The sequence below is a fragment of the Notechis scutatus genome, chromosome 1 (assembly GCF_049901735.1).
Source record: "Notechis scutatus isolate UNSWTSFEM ecotype Mainland chromosome 1, rNotScu1.2, whole genome shotgun sequence".
Taxonomy (NCBI): domain Eukaryota; kingdom Metazoa; phylum Chordata; class Lepidosauria; order Squamata; family Elapidae; genus Notechis; species Notechis scutatus.
Window position 1 is genome coordinate 53,357,980 of NC_142009.1, and position 22,708 is coordinate 53,380,687.

The following is a 22,708-nucleotide window of genomic DNA, read 5'->3' on the forward strand; positions in this document are numbered from 1 at the left end:
TAAAAGAGAGGTTTTTCTATTCACTTATTAGATTAATCCTAGGAACGCTCTGAGATTTCTTACCTGCCTTCCTATTAATAAACTGATTCTGACTCCCAAGAAGCTGACCAAATCATTTTGCATTTCTCCCAGCCCGGAAATTTGAATCCACAAAAGGAAAGAACTTTGCCTATTCCTTAAAGGGCAAGGTTTTCTTTTTTCCTTTCCTCATGACCTAGTTGAGTAATGAAATATCTGCAAGCAAACAACCAAGCTTAGAAAGCACTAAGAACTGAACAGTTCAACACTGACCTACAAATATTGTCTTCTTGCCTGCAGGAGGAAGACTCCATTGTGCTCACAAAGTCCATAAATGCATATCACTCTTACATACCATAAATATATTTTTATTTTTAAAAAAGGGCTGTATGATTTTTTAAAATTTTCTCTTACACACACGTCTGCATTTCAAGGCAGTTTTTCTTTTCATAAAATCAAAGTTTCACAGTACTCACATTATCAGATGGCTCTGTCTCAGGCTGTATATTCTGAGAATTTAGATTGCTGACTGACTCATGAAGCTGCAGCAGTTTTAATTTATTTGTACAGAACTGTAACAGCCCTTCATCAATATAATCCATCTCTAGACAAAGTGACAGAAAGGAAAATAATGCCCATTAGTCTCAATGAATGTGCAACTGAGCTGTTAAACCTTTCTGCAGCTTCATTATACAGCCTTCTAAGTATGGTATTTTCAATGTACAATAGCCGGCAGGAAGATACCATTTCATCAAGTTAAATCCTGGATAGGTTTTGTCTACAGGCAAAACAGGCAGTTGAAATCAAATCCAAACCAAACAAAAAGCAACATTTAAAAGCTCATAAGAAGAAGTATCTAAGGAAGATGTTTCTATGAATTCTCCAGCTTATAATACTCATCTGCAAGATGAATTTCCTACAAAGCTGCCTCCTCCTCATTCTTACTTTATTTATTTTATTTCCATAGGCGCCATCTCAAAAAATGATTTGCCTCCCAGGGTTGAAAAATGAACATTCAATCCACAATTGTTAAGAGCCCTCCAGATTTTTATTTGAAAAATTTAATGTTTTTATTGTACCTTTTCCTACTGAAGCAACTCCAGCCTTTTGAACAAGAAGTGTCGCCTTATCTTCATCAATATCATCATTAACTGTGTTGTCTCGATTTCTTATTTTATAAGTTGGAACCAAATCATGATCCTTGGGCTGCCTTGCAGGTTTTATCTGCTTTAGGGTCCTATCTAAAAATTGTAACTGTTTGCCAGAATTCCCTGGTGGAATTTCTAGCGGGCACAACTGTCCTTCCTATTGAAACATTGGTCTCTCGCCTCAAACAGATGACTGATATTGTCACTCTGGATACCTTCCCTCCCTCTATTACTAGTTCAAAAGACCTTGATATGAAAAAATATGGATGACAGCAAGACTGGAGGTGGAAGAACATAAAGATGACAAGAGCTTTTCCTCAACACAGGTTAAAGGAAGGATGATGCCACACAGAACATTATAATCAGGGCTGGGATGCTACCGGTTCTGCCCGGCTCTATAGAACCGGTAGCTCTGAAGAGCAGCAGACACCGAACCAGTTCTGTGTTTGCTGCTGTTTGGCCCACCTGCCCGCCCGGGCTCTTACCTGTCCTTTATTTCCTGTTTTTTCAACCTCAGCTGCTTTGCGCGGCATAGCTGAGGTTGAAAAAGCAGGAAAAAAGTGGCTTTTCAAATGCTGCGCACCCGCGCGCTGCACTTTTCAGCTGTCCGGGCGGCACAGCTTAAGGTATTTTTACACGCATGCACAGCACGCATCAGGCGCAAAACGTAGTCACCGAACTGGTAGTAACACCAGTTGAATCCCACCCCTGATTATAATGGATGTTACAATGAATTTATCTGACATAAACTTCAAAGGAAGAATACAAGCAAATCTCCAATGATATACTTATGAAAATATTTGATACAATCATTCATTTTAAACAACACATTACATTATGTTTCCAGTGAGCAATTCCCATTTTTGAATGATATGAAAACAATCCCTGAAGGGGAAAGAATTGATTCTGAAATGTTTCTGCCATATACTACTGCATTTCCTTATTCTCCCTAAAGAAGGATATCAAAATGCTGTAGTACAGTTCAGGAGAGAGCAACACCAATTTTCCCAAAGGGCCAATGAAAAACTGGGACTCTTGTGTAAGGCTGCCACTGCCACCATCACATCCCACCACTCTCCTGTCCCCTGAAGCCACCACATCCCCAATACTCTGTTCCCAATACCAACGTTCCCCTGCCAACACCAATGCCACAGGCCACAGAGAGATAGCCAAAGAGCCGGATGTGGCCCATGGGCCATAAAATGCCCAGGTATGGTATAGTTTCTTAAAGAATTGTACTTGGTTCCTTCAAATGAAACTCAGTTAGCTACCCGGTAACAGCAGAAACAAGACCAACAGTATTATCAATGACTATCATATTCTTTCAAGGAAGCATAATTGAATTCTTATTCTGTATTTCCTCTTGTGACATTAAAAGGCAGTCAGAAAAGAAATGTTCACTTACCCTGGTTTTTTAAGGTCTCTGTCAGTGTTTGTGTGATGTTCATCAGAAAAGATAACGGCAAACTCTCATTTGCCAGGATGCTTTCTAAAGCCTATCAGTAGTAAAATATAATGCAGACTTTCAAACTTCATGCTGCTATTTTTAAAAATAAAACCAAGTAATAGTTTACATACTGGTATAAATCATATGTTTCTATATTGCTTAACTATAGTATCTCTTGAGCTGGAAACTTTGCTGCTCCTAAAGTAGCCCCTAGAAGACATGGAGCTATAAAGAGAAAAATATGAAAGGCCAATGAAATGAGTCCTTTGTTTATGATCTGTCTTACTACAGAAATGGTCATACTTTATAAACCAGATTTGTGCACTGTGTAAACACAGAAACTGTGTTGTTAAGTAAATCCAGTTTGAAATTATTTTAAAATAATTTTATGTCATGCAGTCCTCCTTCAGGTAGCACATGTACAGTAGCTGCTGAGGGCTAATCTATAACAAGCAGGAAAGAAAATCAAGACTCACCACCATCAAACCTCATGGTGACAGAAAAGAGAGCAGCTCCCTTTCTTATACTCTCTCTTCCAATTTAAATAATTACAGTGTGTGTACAGTATTCTGCCTTTCTTCCAGTAAGTATTGTTAAATTCCTTCCTGCCAGCACCGAGAAGGACAAGAATTTGAAGCTAAAATCTCCTAGCAAAACACTCTAATCACCAATATAAAATGGAGTTCAGAACAAATTTTAACAGAGAATTAAAAATTAATTTGCAGGTATAAAGCAGATTACTCTGCCAAATAATGCATTTCCTAATTACCTGTTTTTTAGTAGCAGGATATTTAACATCCAGTATTAATTCCTTTACTTCAACCTCAATCGTATCTGGAAAGAAAGATAATAAATATCGTTTCAAAAAATCATTGAGACAGGAGGTTCTATATTCAAGTTCTTCCTCTCGTAAATAATTGTGAACAGAATATTATTTGCTTAAGGCCAAATACTTTACAGCCAGCTACTTCTGAATGGCATAAACTTATAATTCCTGGTTTTTCTGCTGTGTCACAGGATGTCATGATGATTTTTATCTATTTGCACTGCAGACAAGTCAGTATATGCTCCAATCCAGCTAACACCAAGTAAAATAGTCTGGTTTCTTCTAATCTTCTTTTCTCAAGTGGTTGGTTGAAATGTGTTTCTCCAGCACCCTGACTGCTTTGAGAAGTTAGCTGCCCCAACTTTACCACAGGCTCCAGGAAGGTTCGCTACATTGAAGTCATAGAACTGTGGTCAAAATTACCACAAAGACTGGCACAGGAAAGTAAGAAAATAGGCAAGCGAACTCTTGAGAAAGAAATTTACTAATAACTGATGGCTCAAAACACCAGTTATACTTCCACATTGTGTCCGAATGTCCATCAAGAGCTTAATTGGGCCATCGGCCCAATGTCTGATTTTTTTCAACATAGACCACCCTGTCCTTGAATGGCTGGGTGGACTGGACATTAACATTTGAACCACTATATCTCCATGTATTTGCCATATGCTAAATAAATAAACTTCCATAATGTAGACTTATATTATCATTATATTAGGTTTTTTTTATCCCATCTTTATTACTTTATAAGTAACTCAAGGCCGTGAACATATGTAATACAGGTAGTGCTCAACTGAGGACCACAACGGAACCTAAAATTTCCATTACTAAGCAAGAGGTTGGGCCCTTGTTTGCCCTAGGTCCTGCTTTGTTGTTAGTCATGGTTGTTAGGAATCTGGCTCCCAATGGCTTGCTTGTCAGAAGGTCATAAAAGGTGATCACATGACTCCAGGACACAGCAACTGTCATAAAGACACGAGGACTATGTATATTCCCTCCTCCTACTTTCCCCACAATAATAACCCTATAAGGTCAGCTTTAGAAAACATGCAGTGATGGAATGCCAACTCAAATTTGAAGAGATGGAGGATGGAGGAAGATAGATAGGGAAGGAAAACAAAGAAAGACTTAGGTGTGGGGCACCGGGGTGGAGGTAGGCAGGAAACATGAGAAAGAAACTCAAGACTAATTTTGCATTAATTACCGTAAATAGAAGACTGGCATCCAATGCAACTCACGGAGCTAAGGTGTAACATGCTGTTCTAGAAGCGCACATAAGTGCCTGCACAACTGCATTTTGCATCAGCTGAAGCTTCCAGATTTATTATTCATTCATTCATTCATTCATTCATTCATTCATTCATTCATTCAAGTTTTATACTGCCCATCTCTCCAATAAGATGATGTTACAAGTTATATAACTTATATAATAAGTAGGAAATATTAATAAATTAATATTATAATAAAATTAATAAAATTATAATTTAATTAATAATATTTAAAAAATCAAAACTACACAGCTGAAGACTTTTCTTCAAGGGCAGACCCATGTAAGGTATATTACATCTGAGAGTCCATCTGAGTGGTCAGCAAGGCATGAGGGACCATGAGCAGAGTGTCTTGATCCAGAAATGTGTACAACTGGTATACAATAAAAAGCTGTGCAAAGTTTCTCCTAGATTATCACCTGATCTTTGAGATTGTGCACAAGGTCTGGAAACACATACGTATATGACACAAACATCCTACCATGGCAGCAAACGCTTTTAAAGCAGTCTATCAAATAACCTAGGACTTGATTTTCCTCTGTTGCATTGACAAAGTAATGTTAAACTAAATGCAATTTTAGAAATATTGTAATTTGAAAGATTTAGTATTTAAACATTTCCCAATTATATTGGGAAATTATACATTTTATTATGCCATTCTAAGGTGACAGTTGTCAAAACTGAATTCATTATACAGGCTGCAATTATACTTGCTGGCTACCACAAAATTAGGCCCAACTGTATAAAGTATTGACGTTTATACTTTTTGCACAGGAGACACAGCATTTCATTCAACTACATGACACTAAATTAGGTTCAATCACCTTAAATAAAACTGTAGTCTTGTCATATTCATGACCTTTAAAAAGACACCAGTGTTATGACCTTGAATAGAAACAAAGACAAAACCTACCCAAATTTAATGTTTTAGCTTTCAGCAAAGCCGCCAATTTCTTCAATAAATGCATATCCTTTGCTCGCTCACTCTTCTTGTCGCTGGAAAATATTAAAAATATACACAATTATTTGTCTGCAACAGTATATATGAAACTGCTATGGACAAATAATAATTTGTCATTGCACTGATTCCTCTGCCAACATTACTGAACAAGTCAATCTGTGGCTATGAAATATCAAAAACACCTGTCAGGCTACCGCCACTTTCTTAGGCAGAAACGGATGCATATGAGGTAGCTGTGAGTTTACATTGTTGTACATATAATAATGATTTGATAGGTAGATGAAATCCAGTCTCAATACCTGACTATGTGATGAACCATAACCATTTATTAAACTTATGTGCCTGCCTAACTTTCAATACATCTGGGAGCTCGCCACAATCAAAGAAATTACATAAAATTAAGAAAAGATAAATATAAAACATGGTAAGCAGCATGAAGCAAGGGGGCCTTACTTTCCCTCACCAATGGCTGGTGACGAGAATGGACCACCCGGACCTTGGGGACAGCTCATGAAAAAGGAGAGTATACCCCCTTCAAATAACCAATTAAAAGAAATTGTCAACTGATACCCTCCCTCATCACAGTTGGTGAACATAGCTCACCAAGAGGGCTAGGTTCAACTGGTATTCAGAGAAAATTGTGTCACTTTTCACTAGATAAGTCAGAGGCTCTACTTAATACAAATGCATATTTCCAGAAATATTATGAGCAAAAGGGTGTGAAAGCAAGATGGTGGGAATTCTATACTGTTGTTTTAGTAATTAAATAGTTATTACAAGGGGGGGAAATCTGGCTTTTTGGAATGTGCTGTTATTACAAGTGAATTTGCTAGAAAAAAGTGAATTAACTAGAAAAAAAATCGTAGTGTATCTCAGAACTAGAAACTGAATGTGTTAGATTATCCAATATTTTTTTAAAAAAAATTTATAATTCATTTCATAAAATTGACTTAGTTCAACTATGTAATGTAAAGCTCAAGAAGTCTTACCTCAGGGCTAAATGGAAAGGTACGTGAACTGTTTTTACTGTTCCTGATACTGGATCAATAAGGCAGATCTGATAAGTCTGGGGCTGCCAACCCTGACTTGTTACACTGTTCAACCCCATTATTTTATATCCAGGATAAAGCAATCTAAATGTGGGTTGAAAGATATAACAAAAACATAATAATCAACATATACTTCTGTACATGACTATAAGGCTTTAAAATATCAAATATTTCAATCTCATAAATAAATACAGTGCACAAATCTCATATTATATAGGACAATTCCTGGGTAAATGCAGATTGTCAGTTTGCTTGCAGATTTAAAATTATTATCTCACATCTTTAATTTTTTCTGTTCTGTGCTTGCATAAAGCATATAGCTAGCAAATAGATCCCTGAATGAAAACATTTTTATGAGCTTAATTTCAATTATTTTTCTGGTGATTATTCTGCCTTACATTTTAAAATTTCCTCCATTACCAAAAATGTCTTACCTGCAGTGTTTTCCTACATTGAAGGCTCCAACTCTTGGACCTTGTTGGGTACTCCATACTTCCAAAATTCCTCTCCTAGGAGCGTAAATCACAAGGAACTGAGCCACTCTGCTTGGTCCCTGAGGGGTACTAGCTGGAGAAAAGTCTATCTTTATAGATTCCCTTTCATGTAGGTCTTCTGCAATCTGAATCCAACCAACCTGTGCATCACGATAGCCTGTGCATGAAGGATAAACGGGTTAAGATTCTAGATATATTTGGATATAGTGGCTAGTTATATTGCTGGACTAAGAGTGAGGAAGGGAGTTAAAAAAACCATTGGACCACTGTAATCAATTACAATTTATAGTCTGCAAATGGAGAGATTTTTATCCTGAGTGTATTGATTCAGGCTAGTAATAATCGTATCTGTGTATAAACAAAATATATGAGAATTCAATATTATACTGCAATGTTACTATTCCAGAGCTGATCTTTACACTTCACAGTCCTTTGTAAATTTGAATATCTGATATTTTAAACACCAACATTAACTATTTAAAATTCATACCTAAAACTGAAATATTCTCTCTCAAATGGATAAGTGACCATTGTTTACTCCTCCAAACCTATTAAAAGATGCTAAAAGGTACCTTTCCACATACGAACAGAAAGACCTCTTGCAACATCCAATAGAAGAATCCTTCCAAAATCATCAGTAATTGCTGCCAAAGTATTACATGGTGACAAACATATCCTTTCTCCATGTCGACGAGAATCAGGGATTCCAAACCTACAGTCAAATAAAACCAAATGTAGAAAATGATCTCTAAATTTGACTCCCCGATTACTAAATAAAGTAATATGTTTACAAAATCAGTAAATATATAGTTGTCTATTATTTTAATTCATTCAGGACTAATTTTTGTAGAAAATCAGTTTTCTTCAATCAAGATATATTGTATTACATTCAATCCAATGCAAACAATTCTTTCGTATTTGGATGATTCTTTCAAAGTACAGAAGTTTTAACAATATTACTATTTCATATTGATTAGCAGTAAACTAAAATTTCAAGAACCCTTAACAATTATAGAAAAGCTCTAATTTAGAAAACTTACCGCATTTCACCTGCCACAATATGCAAGAGTTCATATAACCGTTAATATTTGCTAATGGGAGTTCACAAAATACAATTCGGTGCCTTAGTAAATTTTAGTAAATTTTACTATTTCATGAATTTTTGTGGCATCACACCTAAAACAGGTATGACGCACAAAGAGCTGTGTGTCTTTTAGATTGTTTCTGTTTATAGTTCTGCTGTGAAATATCACAGCACTTCTTTGGAAATAATATCACATTTGCCTCAGCAACTGGCAGCCCCAAAAACCTAAAGAGGGCCCAGCTGCTTTATATTCAGGTTGGAGAAAATTACAGGGCTGTTGACTTGCCTGGGAAATCACGGCAACCATTTATGGGCAGTGTTATCTTTCAAAGCCAAATTTTAGGCTTATAGAAATTTGGAGGTTTGGGTTAGAATTCTAAGACAATCAAATGGGGCAGGCGCAAAACATACAAAACAAACAATACATACATTTCTGGTAAACTATCATCCTAGCTTCTTTGGCTTTTTCTTAGACTTTATGATCTGTAAACCCAATTAATGGTTAAGCCTTTGAGAACCCAGCCAAATGTAGTTTACTCAAAACCAAGCATCCTTTAGGATGTTTATTTTTGAATCCAGGAAGAGAGGTTTTTTTTTGTTACCAAACTTATCCAGAGCTCACAATTCTTCCACACAAAAATTTACTTTTTGTTACACTAAGGTTTAACTGGCATTCCAATGAAATTGCAACAATATAAGAATCCCTTATACTATCAGAGTAAGGAGCAAAATGCTAGTCAATCTATTTCTACATAGGAAGAATCTCTTCAAGATAAATAACTGCAGCAGGAGGAAAATAGAAACATCTTTATTGTAGCACTAAATAGCTTGGATGAAATATTTGTAGTCTGCATATAATTTGTGCACATATGGTTATGGCTCAAGCATCCTTAGGGAATAATGGCAACACTAGTAATGAGATATCTCATAACCTCTCTGGAAAAAATAGCTTAAAAGACTTGCCTCACAGGTAAAGGAGTTGCAGGTTCAACCTTGGGTTTCTGCTTCTGTACAGACTCTTCTTCCTGTTTGTTTTTCCAGCCAAGCCAGCCACTTCAATGCAAAGATTAAAATATAAAAGCTTCACTTTAAAGGAAACACACAAAAAGAATAAATTGACTGCATCTTCCATCTATTATACGTTACCTAGCAGCATTAAAGAATGCAGATGTCAGCTTACTTGCAACCGTGAAAGCAACATGAGACAATAATGGCTGTGAACTGCCCTAAAGAGAAGATAAAAATGCTGTTGTTCAGAAATAGTGAAAAATAATCGATTCTTTTTTACTAACCTTAGTTCCGAGAACCTTGTTTACAGAAATAAAACTGTCTGTGTGGTATAGCTAATTTTCATCCTGCATCATCTGCTAAATTATATCGTTTCAGAATAAGAAATTAACCTCTGTTTGCATTTTTTGATAACGTTCTAACTATACAGTAAAAGCTTTGGGAGCTTCCAATTTTGCAGGTTTAAAAATTTATCATTTTTGACAAAAGTAGATGGTGTCAACGTTATTTTATTTTCTTTACAAATTATTATTATTCATTTAGCAGGAAAGAATTGTACCGAGTAACTTCTAGTCATTGTTACAGAATATGAACTCATATTATCAACTATTAACAATTCCCTATATATAATAACCATACTGTGTAAGAGAATTACACAGATTAAGAAAAAAAGAAGCCCCACATAAAAATAGGATTATTGAATAATATGCTCAACTCTTTCAAAATTTCCTAATAAGCATAAAAATCTAAGTGCTAACATATTTGACCAGAGGCAGAAGACATAATAGGGGTAGAAGTATACATTTCTGCAGAAGGTAAGAGAAGGCCACAGCATTATGGTGTGCCATAGTAGCGTTCGCTTTGAGGCCCATCAACCATATATAAAACAATGTTTCAGAAAGTCAGATATTAATTGGCAGAATATACACAAGCCCCATAATTTATTTTATTAGGGATTAGTAAGGACTTTTACACAAATCTACAAAAAGTTCAGTTCTAGAGGTGGGGATAAACTACAGGTAGTTCGTGAGTGACAACAGCAATTGGGATTGCCATCATTAAGTGAACCTTGAGATGCAGGTTGCTAAACACAAAGCAGATGGAGTCCCAAGTAAGAAGCACCGGGGTGGGGATGCTTCAGGGGACTGGAGGAGATCCAGCATAGTGTGGGGTAGAGAAAGAAGAGGGAGCAGGGAACATGTATATGAACACAGGAAGAAATAAGATGCATGCGTTTGTGTAAACACAGGGAGGCCTAGGGAAGGCAGGCACTGATGGATGTTGTTCCTGTATGTAACGGCTGAGAAGCCCAAGGAAGGCACAGTGAATGTGACTAAAGAAAACTGAGGGGGGCGACTTACTGGAATGACTTGTGACCTTCCCTGCTGGCTTCTCAATTGTGGGAAGCCAACATAGAAGGTCAGCAATAGCAATCACATAACCGCAGATCAGTGGTGGGATTCAATTTTTTTTACTACTGGTTCTGTGGGGGTGGCTTGGTGGGCGTAGCAGGAGAAGGATACTATAAAATCTCCAGTCAGAGGTGGTATTTACCGATTCTCTGAACTACTCAAAATTTCCGCTACCAGTTTTCCAGAACTGGTCCAGAACCTGCTGAATACCACCTCTGCTGCAGATGCTGCAACCCGTGGTAAGTGTAAGCTGGTTGCCAAGAATCCTAACTTAGTTCACTACAACAGCCTAAATTTCAAGAACAATAAATCCCTCCATTCAGTGCCATCATAACTTTGAACAATCACTAAATAAATGGTCATAATTCAAGGTCTACCTGAAAGCTAATTAGACGATAAATGATCTAGAGAGGACTCATCAAATCTCAACATAATTTCTGCCTTTCCCATTCAAAAACTTCATTGAAACTAAGACTAAACTAAATTCAGCCTTGAAACCTTAACAGCAACTTTTTCCTTGCAGTTCTGTTGGAAAGGACAGAGGGTAGGTTCCCAAACTTTATGCTTCAGATTTAGCATAATATTTCAAATGTAATCAATTCCATCCACTGGAAAGAATTTTTATTAATTTATCAAAGACATATCCAGGAGGCTTTATATACAACTTTAGCAGAGTTTTTAAAAAGACATTACTCTGGTTTCCCTTTTTCCTTTAAAACAACAAGAATGTGAATTTCCAAACTGTAGCTAATGAAGCATGACCATATATTATGAGTACAATATAAATTCTACATAAGAATCTTGCAAAGGTTGTTTAGGCAGGAAAACATACGCTAAGCATGAAAGAAGGTTAAAAAGGTTTTTAAAAGCTGCATAGCTGACACCTGATGACTGCATCCATATATTTTTCTCGAAAGCTATACAAAAGTTATTTGCTATTGCCTACTAGGAACTATTTTTCAATCTACCCTACAGATATGAATTTCCAGGCATGTCTCTGAGTGTTATCCAAGCCCAAATCTGACATTAACCAAGATTGAGTAGATACTGCCCTCTGCTGTGGCCCTCTGGGCAAATTTTTTACCTGAGAAATGTGTGTTCAGCACTAGAGCACTAAATTCTACCCTACAGAAATTCTTTGGGGGTTTTTCCTCCAAAAATTCATGTTCAGTTACCTTTGCAGAGGGGGAAGGCACAAGAGGGTTTGGTTTCTGCAATTGTTAACTATGTGAAAGATTGTATTGTGAACTAGGTCACCAAACCAGTAGATCCTGATTTACAATAATATCATTATGCAGGTGAAAGTTTTTTAATTAAAAAGCAAGCTGTTCTTAGTTTCATTTTCCATTATTAGCGAACATCAAAATAAAACAGAATCAACAGGAAAAGAAGTATGTCTTTATCCAGCCCATTGCATTTTATACCTAATTGGCTGAGCAAGTTCTTTACCTCAAGAGCATAGAAGAATCCAGTGAAAGGATTAGACCCCACAGTAATATACTGAGACATAGCAGGAGGATTGTTCTTTATAGCTGCATTAAATCCGCCAATAGTGGAAGCAGTCTTCATCTGATCAAAAGGTGATAAAGTCATGATACCTATATGACATAATGAAAATAAAGCTCTGAAAAAGAAGTTTCTAAGATCCTAATATCTGTTCTCGAATTGATCCAAATATGTTCAAACTTTTAAGGATTCCTAACTTTTATTTATTGAATGATTTTATTTATATAGTTACTATACAATTAAAAGTGTGTTGTGTCGAGCCAGACGCTTTCATTAATATAGCAAAAGTAAGACACATTCTCCATAATTTTTTGAAGGTTTTCGAAGTTAAAAACTATATTCTAACTTTCCCACTGCCCCTAGCAAGAGATTCTGAATTCCAAATTATTCATATACTAGCTTAAAAAAAAATAGTATCAGGACTAATACAGAATGACGTCACCAAATTTTATTTAGAATACAGGTAGTCCTCAACTTACGATCACAATTGATCCCAACATTTCTGTTGCTACATGAATCATCTGTAAAGTGAATTTGTCGACCTTTCTTGCCACAGCTATTAAGTGAATCATTGCAGTTGTTACGTTAGTGTCATGGTTGTTAAATGAATATGGCTTCCCCGTTGACTTTGCTTGTAAGCAAGTTGCAAAAGGAGATCAATGACCTTGTGATGACCCAGGATGGGATACAAAACAAACACAGTCACAGAAAACAGGTGAAACCCCTTTTATTCCTTCACTTTGCTTCCAAGCCCCAAATATTCTTTTTTTTAACAGTGGTTTTTTAAAAAAACAAACAAACTTTATTGATTACAAAACCAAAATATCAAACAAACACAACACAGAGAAGAAGAAAGAAAAGAAATAGAAAAAAAGAAAATGATTAAAAAACTAACAATTCTACTATTGACAGTCTATGGTTCCTTGTTTGTTATCAATATTGGTGATACATTTACAAATACATCTTATTGCGAATATATAATTATGATTTACATTTTACGTTATTTACTAATATATTTTCTATTTTTGTTCTATCCAGTCATACCAGCATTCCCAGCTTCTATAATATTCTGATGTTTCTTTTTCCTTTAAGTGCTAAGGTTAACTTGTCCATCTCTGCATAGGCTGTTATCTTCTGTATAACCATCTCCTCTGTTGGAATATCTGCTTGTTTCCAACACTGTGCAAAGGTTATTCTGGCTGAAGTAAGAATATGCAGTATTCTATATTCGACATTTTTAGGAATTTGTCTATTAAATATCCCCAATAGGAAGAATTCTGGTTTTAATTCAATTTGCTCCGCCATTATTTCCTCTAACCACTTTTTTATTCTATGCCAGTATCTTTGGGCTTCAGTGCAGGACCACCACATATGAAAAAATGTTCCCTGTTTCTTTTTACATTTCCAGCAATTCGGATTCATGCTAGGAGACATTTTCGCTATTCTCAAGGGTGAGAGATGCCATCTATAAAACATTTTATAGGCATTTTCTTTATATGCTGCTGATCTTGTAATTTTATTATTCCTTGTCCAAACTTTTTCCCATTCTAATAATGTAATGCTACGTCCTATGTTTCTGCTCCAAGCTATCATGTTGCCTTTGACTACTTCCTCTTCTAATTCCGTCTCTAGTAAATAATTATAAAATTTAGTTATATTTTTTTTATCTGGACCTAATAAAATTTTATCTATTTGTTGTGCCTTAGTATAAATTCCAAAAATTTTCTTGTCCTGGCTATATCTATTTTGAATTTGCAAGTAAGCCCACCCGGTCTGCTTGTAGCCCCTGTTCTTGGAGATCTTGCCATGATTTTAAAGTTACTTGCGCATCAAGAAGGTCTTTGTATTTTATCATTTTATTAAGATCTAGATTATTTGGATGTATCATCGCCTCCATCGTTGAGATCCAAATTGGGATTTTTAAATAATTTTTTTTTGTTCCAATTAGCCAATAAGGAATCTCTAATTATATGTCTGTGGAAATACTTCTGCTTAATTTTCCCAATGTCCCATAAAAATGCATGCCATCCCCTCTGTAAATCATGGCCTTCTAAAAATAAGATTCTTTTATTCGACAGATTTACCCACTCTTTCAACAAGAGGAAGGAGGCTGCACTATAGTATAATTCCCCATTTGGGAGTGCCATACATCCCCTGCTCTTCATATCTTGCATTGCCTTTAGGTTTATCCTCGTTTTTTTCCCTTGCCAGATAAATTTGGTGATTATCTTGTTAAGTTCCACAAAGTAATTTTTATGTATTTTTATTGGTATTGTTTGGAATAAGTAAATAAATTTGGGCAGAATATTCATTTTTATAGTGGCAATCCTCCCTAATAAGGAGATTTGCAATTTAACCCATATCTCTAAATCTTTTTTAACTTGCTGTAATAATTTATTATAATTATTTTCCATTAGAGTTTTGCATTGAGCCATCAACCAAATTCCTAGGTATTTAACTTTTTTTACTATTTGTAATCCCATTATCCTTTCCAATTTTAGTTTTTGTTTTTCTGTTAAATTTTTAGTTATTAATTTTGTTTTTTTTCCTAATTTTAAGTCCTGCAACTTCCCCAAATTGATCTAACTCTTTCAGTAATTCTTGACCTGTTTCAATTGGTTCCTCTATGAAAAATACCATATCATCCCGCAAATGACTGGAGTTTATATTCTTTTTTAATTTTTAGTCCTTTTATTCCTGGGTTCTGTCTAATTCGTGTAAACAATGTTTCCAAAGGTAATATGAAGAGCAGGGGGGATAATGGACATCCCTGCCTGACTCCTTTCTCTATTTTTATTGAGCGCGTGTACTCTCCATTAATTATAATATTTGCCTTTTGTGAATATAAATTGTAGTCACGATGTTTTCAAACTTAGTGCCTAGATTCATATTGTAAATTTGTTGAATTAGGAATTGCCAATTTAAATTGTCAAAGGCCTTCTGTGCATCCAAGAATACAAGGGCTATTTGTTTTTCCAGGTGGGCTTCGTAGTATTCCAAAACATTTAATACTATCCTTAAATTATTCCTGATTTGTCTATTAGGAAGAAATCCGTTTTGATCTTTATGTATATATTCATTCAATATTTTTTTCAATCTATTTGCTATAATTGTAGTAAATATTTTATAATCAGTATTTAACAGGGAAATTGGTCTATAGTTTTGTATATGTCGTGAATCTGAATCTTCTTTCAGAATCAACAATATCAATGTCTCCTTCCATGAATCCGGCATTCTTGCTGCTAGTAGGACCTCATTATATACTTCCACCATAAGAGGTCTTATTTGTTCTCCTATTTTTTTATAAAATTCCCCTGGTATCCCATCGGGTCCTGGGGTTTTATTGTTCTTTTGGTTTTCTATTGCTGCTTTTAACTCGGGCCACGTAATATCTCTAATTAACATTTCCTTCATCTCCTCCTTAATTATTTTATCTTTAGTAATACCCAAATAGTTTCTTATCATATCCTCATTTACCTCCTTTTTATAAAGATCTTCAAAAAATTTACATTCTTTCTTCTGTTCTATCCCTTGTTGGGCATCCCCGTTCTCATCTATTAATTGGTAGATCAATCTTTTTTGTTTTTCTTTTTTAAGTTTATAGGCCAACCACCTTCCTGGTTTATTGGCCTGTTCAAAAAATATCTGTCTGGCTGTATTTAACTTTGAGACCATTCCTTCTTGTTCAATTAAATTTAATTTATGTTTAGTTATTATCATCTGTTTTTTCAATTTGCAATCTTTTGGGATGTTTTGCAGCTGAATTTCTAATTCTTTGATTCTTTGTTGTAATTTATTTTGTTGGGCATATTTTTCTTTATTTCTTTTAGCAGTGTATGATATTGTTATGCCTCTTATTATTGCCTTCATTGTATCCCAAATATTCTGTTTCGTAGTTGCCTCATTATTATTTTCTTTTAAAAAATAGTCTAATTCCTCATCAAGTTTATTCATAAATTCTTTCTCTTTAATTAACTGTGTATTTAAGGTCCACCTTTTCCTTGGTTTCTTCCTGCCTTTCCACACTATCTGAATTGGGTTGTGATCTGCCCATTCATTTAGTAAGATTTCAATCTCTTTTAATTCATTTACTAATTCACCATTCATCCACACCATATCAATTCGTGTCCATGATTGGTGAGGGTTGGAGTAGAATGTAAATTGCTTTTTCTCAGGGTTTAATTTCCTCCACATGTCTATCAAATTTAGTTCAATCATCATTTCTTCACATGTTTTTGGTAGTACTCTTTTTTCTTCTTTTCCCCCCCATTACTATGATCTTTCTGGTGGTCCACAATAGCATTGAAATCTCCCAAGATACAAATATTCCTTTTATCTAATTCCACTAATTTCTCATGTAATTGTTTAAAAAATTCCTTTTGGTTATCGTTAGGGGCATAGATTACCACAAGTAGAATTAGAATTGATTTAATCCAAATTTGTAACATCAGAATTCTTCCATTGCGGTCTATCCAAATTGGCTCTGCTTTCATATCGTCTTTCACCTGTAAAGTCATGGAATCAATTATTAACCAATCCATCATCCTCCACTTAGAGACAAACAACCTACTCTCCAATAAACAATTTGGTTTCAGAAAAAAACTATCCTGTAATCTGCAACTCTTACACTGCAAAAACATATGGACGACACAACTCGATCAGGGCAAAGCAATAGACGCAATCTACATAGACTTCTGTAAAATAAAGCCTTTGATTCAGTGGTACACGACAAACTACTCCTAAAAATAAAATCCTATGGTATCTCTGGACAACTGCATGACTGGATAGAAGCATTCCTGGCAAACAGACAACAAATGGTCAAAATTGGGAGCGTCCTATCAAATTCTGTACCTGTCAATAGTGGTGTCCCCCAAGGCAATGTTCTAGGACCAACGCTCTTCATACTCTACATAAATGACCTCTGTGATCATATTAAGAGCAACTGCGTTCTTTTTGCTGATGATGTAAAGCTGTTCAATACCACAGACAATACTGCTACCCTACAAAAAGATCTTGACTATGTATCAGAATGGTCAAACAAATGGCAACTTCAAATCTCAACAAATAATTGGCAAAAAAAATCAGAAAATAAAATACAAGCTGAATAGTCAAGATCTTGTTGATGACCCAAGCTCTGTAAAGGACCTTGGAATACTCACCTCTAATGATCTAAGTGCCAGAGCCCACTGCAACTACATAGCCAAAAAGGCATTAAGAGTTGTTAACCTAATCCTACGTAGCTTTTTCTCTGGTAATATCACACTACTAACTAGAGCATACAAAACATTTGCTAGACCAATACTCGAATACAGCTCATCAGTCTGGAACCCACATTACGTATCTGATATTAGCACAGTTGAGAAAGTCCAGAAATATTTCACAAGAAGAGTTCTCCACTCCTCTACTCGTTGTAGAATACCTTATGCCACCAGACTTGAAATTCTAGAACTAGAAAACCTTGAATTACGCCGTCTTCGGTCTGATTTAAGCATGGTATATAAAATCATACATTGCAATGTCCTACCTGTCAATGAATACTTCAGCTTCAACCATAACAACACAAGAGCACACAATAGATACAAACTCAAAGTTAACCGCACCAAACTTGATTGCAGGAAATACGACTTCAGCAATAGAGTGGTCAATGTCTGGAATACTCTACCCGACTCTGTAGTTTCTTCCCCAAACCCCAAAAACTTTAACCTTAGACTGTCTACTATTGACCTCACCCCTTTCCTAAGAGGTCTGTAGGGGGCGTGCATAAAGCGCACCAACGTGCCTACCGTCCCTGTCCTATTGTTTCTCTTATTCTTCTTTTATTCTTCTTATATGTACCCATTTCATGTATTCACAACTATGTATACACTTATACTTATTGTCTTGTAAACAATTGGCAAATCAAATAAATAAATAAATAAAATAAAATAAAATAAATATACTGCTATCCCTTTCTTTTTCCTAAAATCTGCTGGCGACGTATACAAATTCCCTAGCTTGGGGCATTCTAAATATTTTTTCTTCTTCCTTCCTTATATGAGTTTCCTGTAAACATATTATATCTGCATTTTGTTTAATTAATTTGGTTAATATTCTTTTCCTTTTTATCCTAGCGTTTAGGCCATTTATGTTAATTGATAGTATTTTTTTTTTCTTCATCCATCACCTAATTGACTCTTGCTCTTTGTCTTGTAGTTACTCCTGTCTCTCTTTGTGGCTGATTGTGCGTCTTCGGTTCTTCTCTCTCTTGATGTTGTTTATTTTTTGAATTCCTACAATTCCCATCTCTATTTTTTTGGTAGTCTTGGTCATCTTGCGAATTCATTTCTAACTCGTGTCTACTACTCGATTCTTCATGGCCTATCAATCGTTCGTAGAATTCTTGGGCTTTTTTCACGGAGTCTACTTTAATTTTTCTTTCTTCCCAAGTGATTAGCATTCCCTCTGGGATTAGCCATCTAAATATGATACGTTTTTGGTTTAATTGGTTCGCCAAGAATTTATAATCTCGCCTCTGCTCTCTCACTCTTCTTGGGATTTGTTTAAGCACCAAGATTTCTTTCCCTTTGTATGTAATTGTTTCTTCTCCAAAAATTTTGTATATATCTCGAACTTTCCTTCTGGTAAATCTCACATGGACCTCTTTTGGATGTTTATGTCGTCTTGCATAATTTGTGCTCACTCTGTATACTTCGTCTAACTCTTTCAGAATATCGTCCTTATGTTTTTCCAATAGGTCTGCTAATATTCCTGCCATCACTTGTTCTACGTCCTCTTCTTTAGATTCCATTATATTTTGGAATCTTAGATATGCTGTGGCCTTATCCTTTTCCAAATATACCAAGGAGTCGTCCATTTCTTTACTCACATTTCTAATTGCTGACCAACCATTTCCAGCTTCTTTTCCGTTTTTTCCGTTCTTTTCTCAACCTCCTTTATTGTTGATTCATTCCTTTCTAGTGCTTGCTGTATTGTTTCAATTTTTTGATCCAGCTTTAGGATGTCTAGTTTCATTTCTGCCTTTAAGTTTCCCATCTCTTCTTTTAGTTCATTTGTGTCAGCTCTTGATTCGATATGATTTTTTACCACTATTTCCCGAAGCTTCAGCATGGACTCTTGTAAAGTAAGAAGGGTCGATTGAATATTGGCATTCGTGATGATAGGTTGTTTTTCTCCAGATAAAGTTTCTTTAATTGTCTTTTGTGCCATCACTGAGGTTGATGGCATTGAAGTTGTTTGTATTGAAGAAGTCTTCTTTCCAGTTTTAAGCGTTGTATTAGTGACGTAGGTCATTTCTTGTAAATTTTGTTTTTGTTTTTGTATTATATTAAATATGTTGTCCCAAATTAACATTCACTATTAAGAAATATCAACTATAAATGGCCACTACGCTAAATAATATGATATATTACAGGATTAACCTCTCTTATCAATATATATATATTTTCCAGAGCACTTTTACAGCTAATTTCTAAATCAAATATCTGGATTTGTAATTCTTAATAATATATCAAATTCCTCTATTTAAATTTAAATAATATTAACCTGCATATCTATAAATGCTATAGAATCCCAAATCTCAAGCTCCAAATATTCTTGACGGAAGCCAAAAAACTCCCACACAGTTACAAGAAGAAGGGAAAAAGCAACACAAATCAGGCAAGATAAGGGCTGGAAGAGTCCAAGATAACACACACTGGGAAGGATGCCAAACTCAGAGAGGAACCATCAACTAGAGATATTTCCACGCTTTGTCTCCAGCGTTCGCCCGTACACAAGTCCATACTCTTATTCAGTTGTCACAGCTGCAGCCCATGAAGAGGATCAAGGCCCTTTTCCTGAGTAGACATCTCTCCCTTATCCTCTCCTCCCTGCGTGCCCTAGGATGGATAGGGGATGGGCGTGGATCCTCCTCTGACTTCTCAGCTGGTCTCTGCCCTTCCCCAGCCTCCTCCACAACCTCCAGAACCACACTTCCACTCCCTGTCAGCTGTTCCTCCTCTCCCTCAGAGTCAGTCTCTACCAGGGGCATGACAGACCCTGGAACACTGCAACCGTCATAACTATGAGTCAATTGCCAAGTGCCTGGACTTTGATCAAATGACAATGAGGGAGGCTGCACTGGTTGTGTGAAAAATGGTCAAAAATCACTTTTTTCAGTTGTGCTGTAACTTGGAACGGTCACTAAATGCACTATTGTAAGTCAAGGACTACCTGTAGCTGTAGGCACAACTTACAAATATATTATTAAAAAAACAAAAATGAAAACAAAACTTTAAAACATTATTAAAACATTACATTTTTACACAGTTAAAATGATCAAACACTTAAAAAAAATTAAAAGGCCTTATCATGTAATGTTAAGTTGGTCTTGACCCTGCTAGCCATTCAGAAAGCCTTTAAGACCTGGCTGTGTCCCCAGAGACATAGCCTGTGATGTGTTGATTAATTGGCTTAAGAAAATGTACCTCCCCAGAACAATGATTTATACATTCTGAAGTCCAGAGCAAGATCAATGACAACTCCATCCTATCAGCAATGTGTTACTGACCTGTTATAAATATTGTAATGATAGCATAATGAAATGATTTAAACTAGAGAAAGGTGTCACTTTTCAACCAGTAGGCCACATCTTGACCTCATATTCTCCCTCAATGTTGTGGCCTATCGGTTGCTGGCTCCTCCAACAACCGAATCAGATGAGGAGGAGGCATGGGAGTCAGGGTCAGCATCAAGGCAATCTGAGAGCTCCGAGGGGGAAGAGGGAATGGAGTTGGCAGAGACACAGAGGCAGAGCCTGGGCTGTCTGTCAGCCCTCAGATGAAGAGCCCCCAGATCTGGAGGTGGTTGATGAGGAAGAGGAGGAACAGCTGGGTCCAGTGCCTGACACAACCGATGCGCAGAAGGCAGAGGAGAGGAGAGCAGTGGAAATCTGTGGGCCAATACTTGGGATGGAAGAGTCACCGCTGATAGCAAAGCCCCACACTAGCTCTGGGCATAAAACGCAGGGGGCAGAGATGAATAGATGTGGCAGACAACTATTCATCTCCCTGCTGGACAGATTTGTTTGCCTGCGTTGAGAAAGAAACTTTTTGCCAGGGCTGCTAGCACTCCTAATAAAGGAATCGTTGATTTAAATACAGAGGGATTGTCATGTTTGGGGAGCTGGGTCAGAACACTCCAAGAGTGATATCATAACATGAGATTTATTTGGGGTGGGTGGGAGAGAAGGGCCATTTTTGAAAGTTTAACAAATTAGTTTGTTCCCCTTAAGACCCAAACACACACACACAACCATTTAATTTCTAAGGAAACATTTAGATTTATAGTGGATGAAATTGATGATTTCCCTAAGGTCAAGGCTTGAGACACCCATTTCATGGCTTAACCCTTTATACCTGATCATCTTTCAGCCCTCATTATTTGAAAAGGGGGTTGGAGGTTCCTGAGTTATAAACAAATCAGCTGGAAGGCTGCATGCAGTCTACTGAATCTTTATTCCAGCCAAAGATCAGAGATAGAATAACAAACAAACAAACAAATAAAAAAGTAGAGTAACAGCAATAGCACTTAAAACATATATACCACTTCACAGACCTCTCTAAGCGGTTTACAGCGTCAACATATTGCCCCCAACAATCTGGGTCCTCATTTTACCAACCTTGGAAGGATGGAAGGCTGAGTCAACCTTGAGCCGATGAGAATTAAACTGCCGAACTTCTGGCAGCCGGCAGTCAGCAGAAGTAGCTTGCAGTACAGTATTGCGTTCTAACCACTACACCACCACAGCTCTAATACAGGTCATTGTAATAGTTGATAACAAAAATATGCTAATAGATGCCAATTTGTCAGGGCTTGTGCATAATATTTTGAGGTTATAAATGATCTGAAAAAAGGATGAAAATATGCTGCCAGATTGCCCAGTCTACCAATGTAAAAGAAGTAAGATATAGGCATTATAAACACAACTACAACAAATTAGCATGTGTTGGTCCATTTCAACATCCCAATTCCACACAAACATTTTTCTCAGCTGGGATTTTATAATATGTTCCTTGTAGTAATACCAAACTCAAAATATTATGCCTTGCACAAAAGAAAGCTTTTCTTAGTTTGGGGAATGTCAATGAAGTAAGGTGATTGGCTATTCCCCAAACCCATTTTGTCACCCAAGTTCTATTTCTTTGTGACAAGTTACAGTATTTACTTCTGCCTGAAATGTAATGTCATTACATCTTTTGATACCTGTTTAATACAATCATGGCCCAAGGCTTGTAGTAACTCTGATGATAACCCACAAATCATTAGGGATTTTTTTCATGACATTGTTCAAACTTAAGGGGCAATACTACTACATTGATGTTGGGAACACTGAAGCACTTCCAGGTTGAGAGGATTAGCTGGTGACATCATGGGACAACTATGAGGGATCCTTTCATGTCCCCATTAAATGGCCTACCAAATGGTCTTGCCATGGCCATCTCACCATG

General features: G+C 36.3%; 1 protein-coding gene across 3 annotated transcripts in view; it reads right to left on the reverse strand.

Annotated features, from left to right (window-relative positions):
• RAB3GAP2 (RAB3 GTPase activating non-catalytic protein subunit 2) overlaps positions 1-22,708 on the reverse strand; it is a 55,470-nt gene that overhangs the window by 17,132 nt on the left and 15,630 nt on the right. For all 3 annotated transcript variants that reach the window (XM_026682559.2, XM_026682569.2, XM_087964071.1), the window contains exons 10-19: positions 12,165-12,313; positions 9,442-9,521; positions 9,259-9,348; positions 7,784-7,923; positions 7,152-7,368; positions 6,658-6,801; positions 5,621-5,703; positions 3,383-3,447; positions 2,572-2,662; positions 495-622 (exon numbers count right to left, since the gene is read on the reverse strand). In XM_026682559.2, coding sequence (XP_026538344.2) covers positions 495-622; positions 2,572-2,662; positions 3,383-3,447; positions 5,621-5,703; positions 6,658-6,801; positions 7,152-7,368; positions 7,784-7,923; positions 9,259-9,348; positions 9,442-9,521; positions 12,165-12,313 — 1,187 coding nt within the window. The remainder of the gene's footprint in view (positions 1-494; positions 623-2,571; positions 2,663-3,382; positions 3,448-5,620; positions 5,704-6,657; positions 6,802-7,151; positions 7,369-7,783; positions 7,924-9,258; positions 9,349-9,441; positions 9,522-12,164; positions 12,314-22,708) is intronic.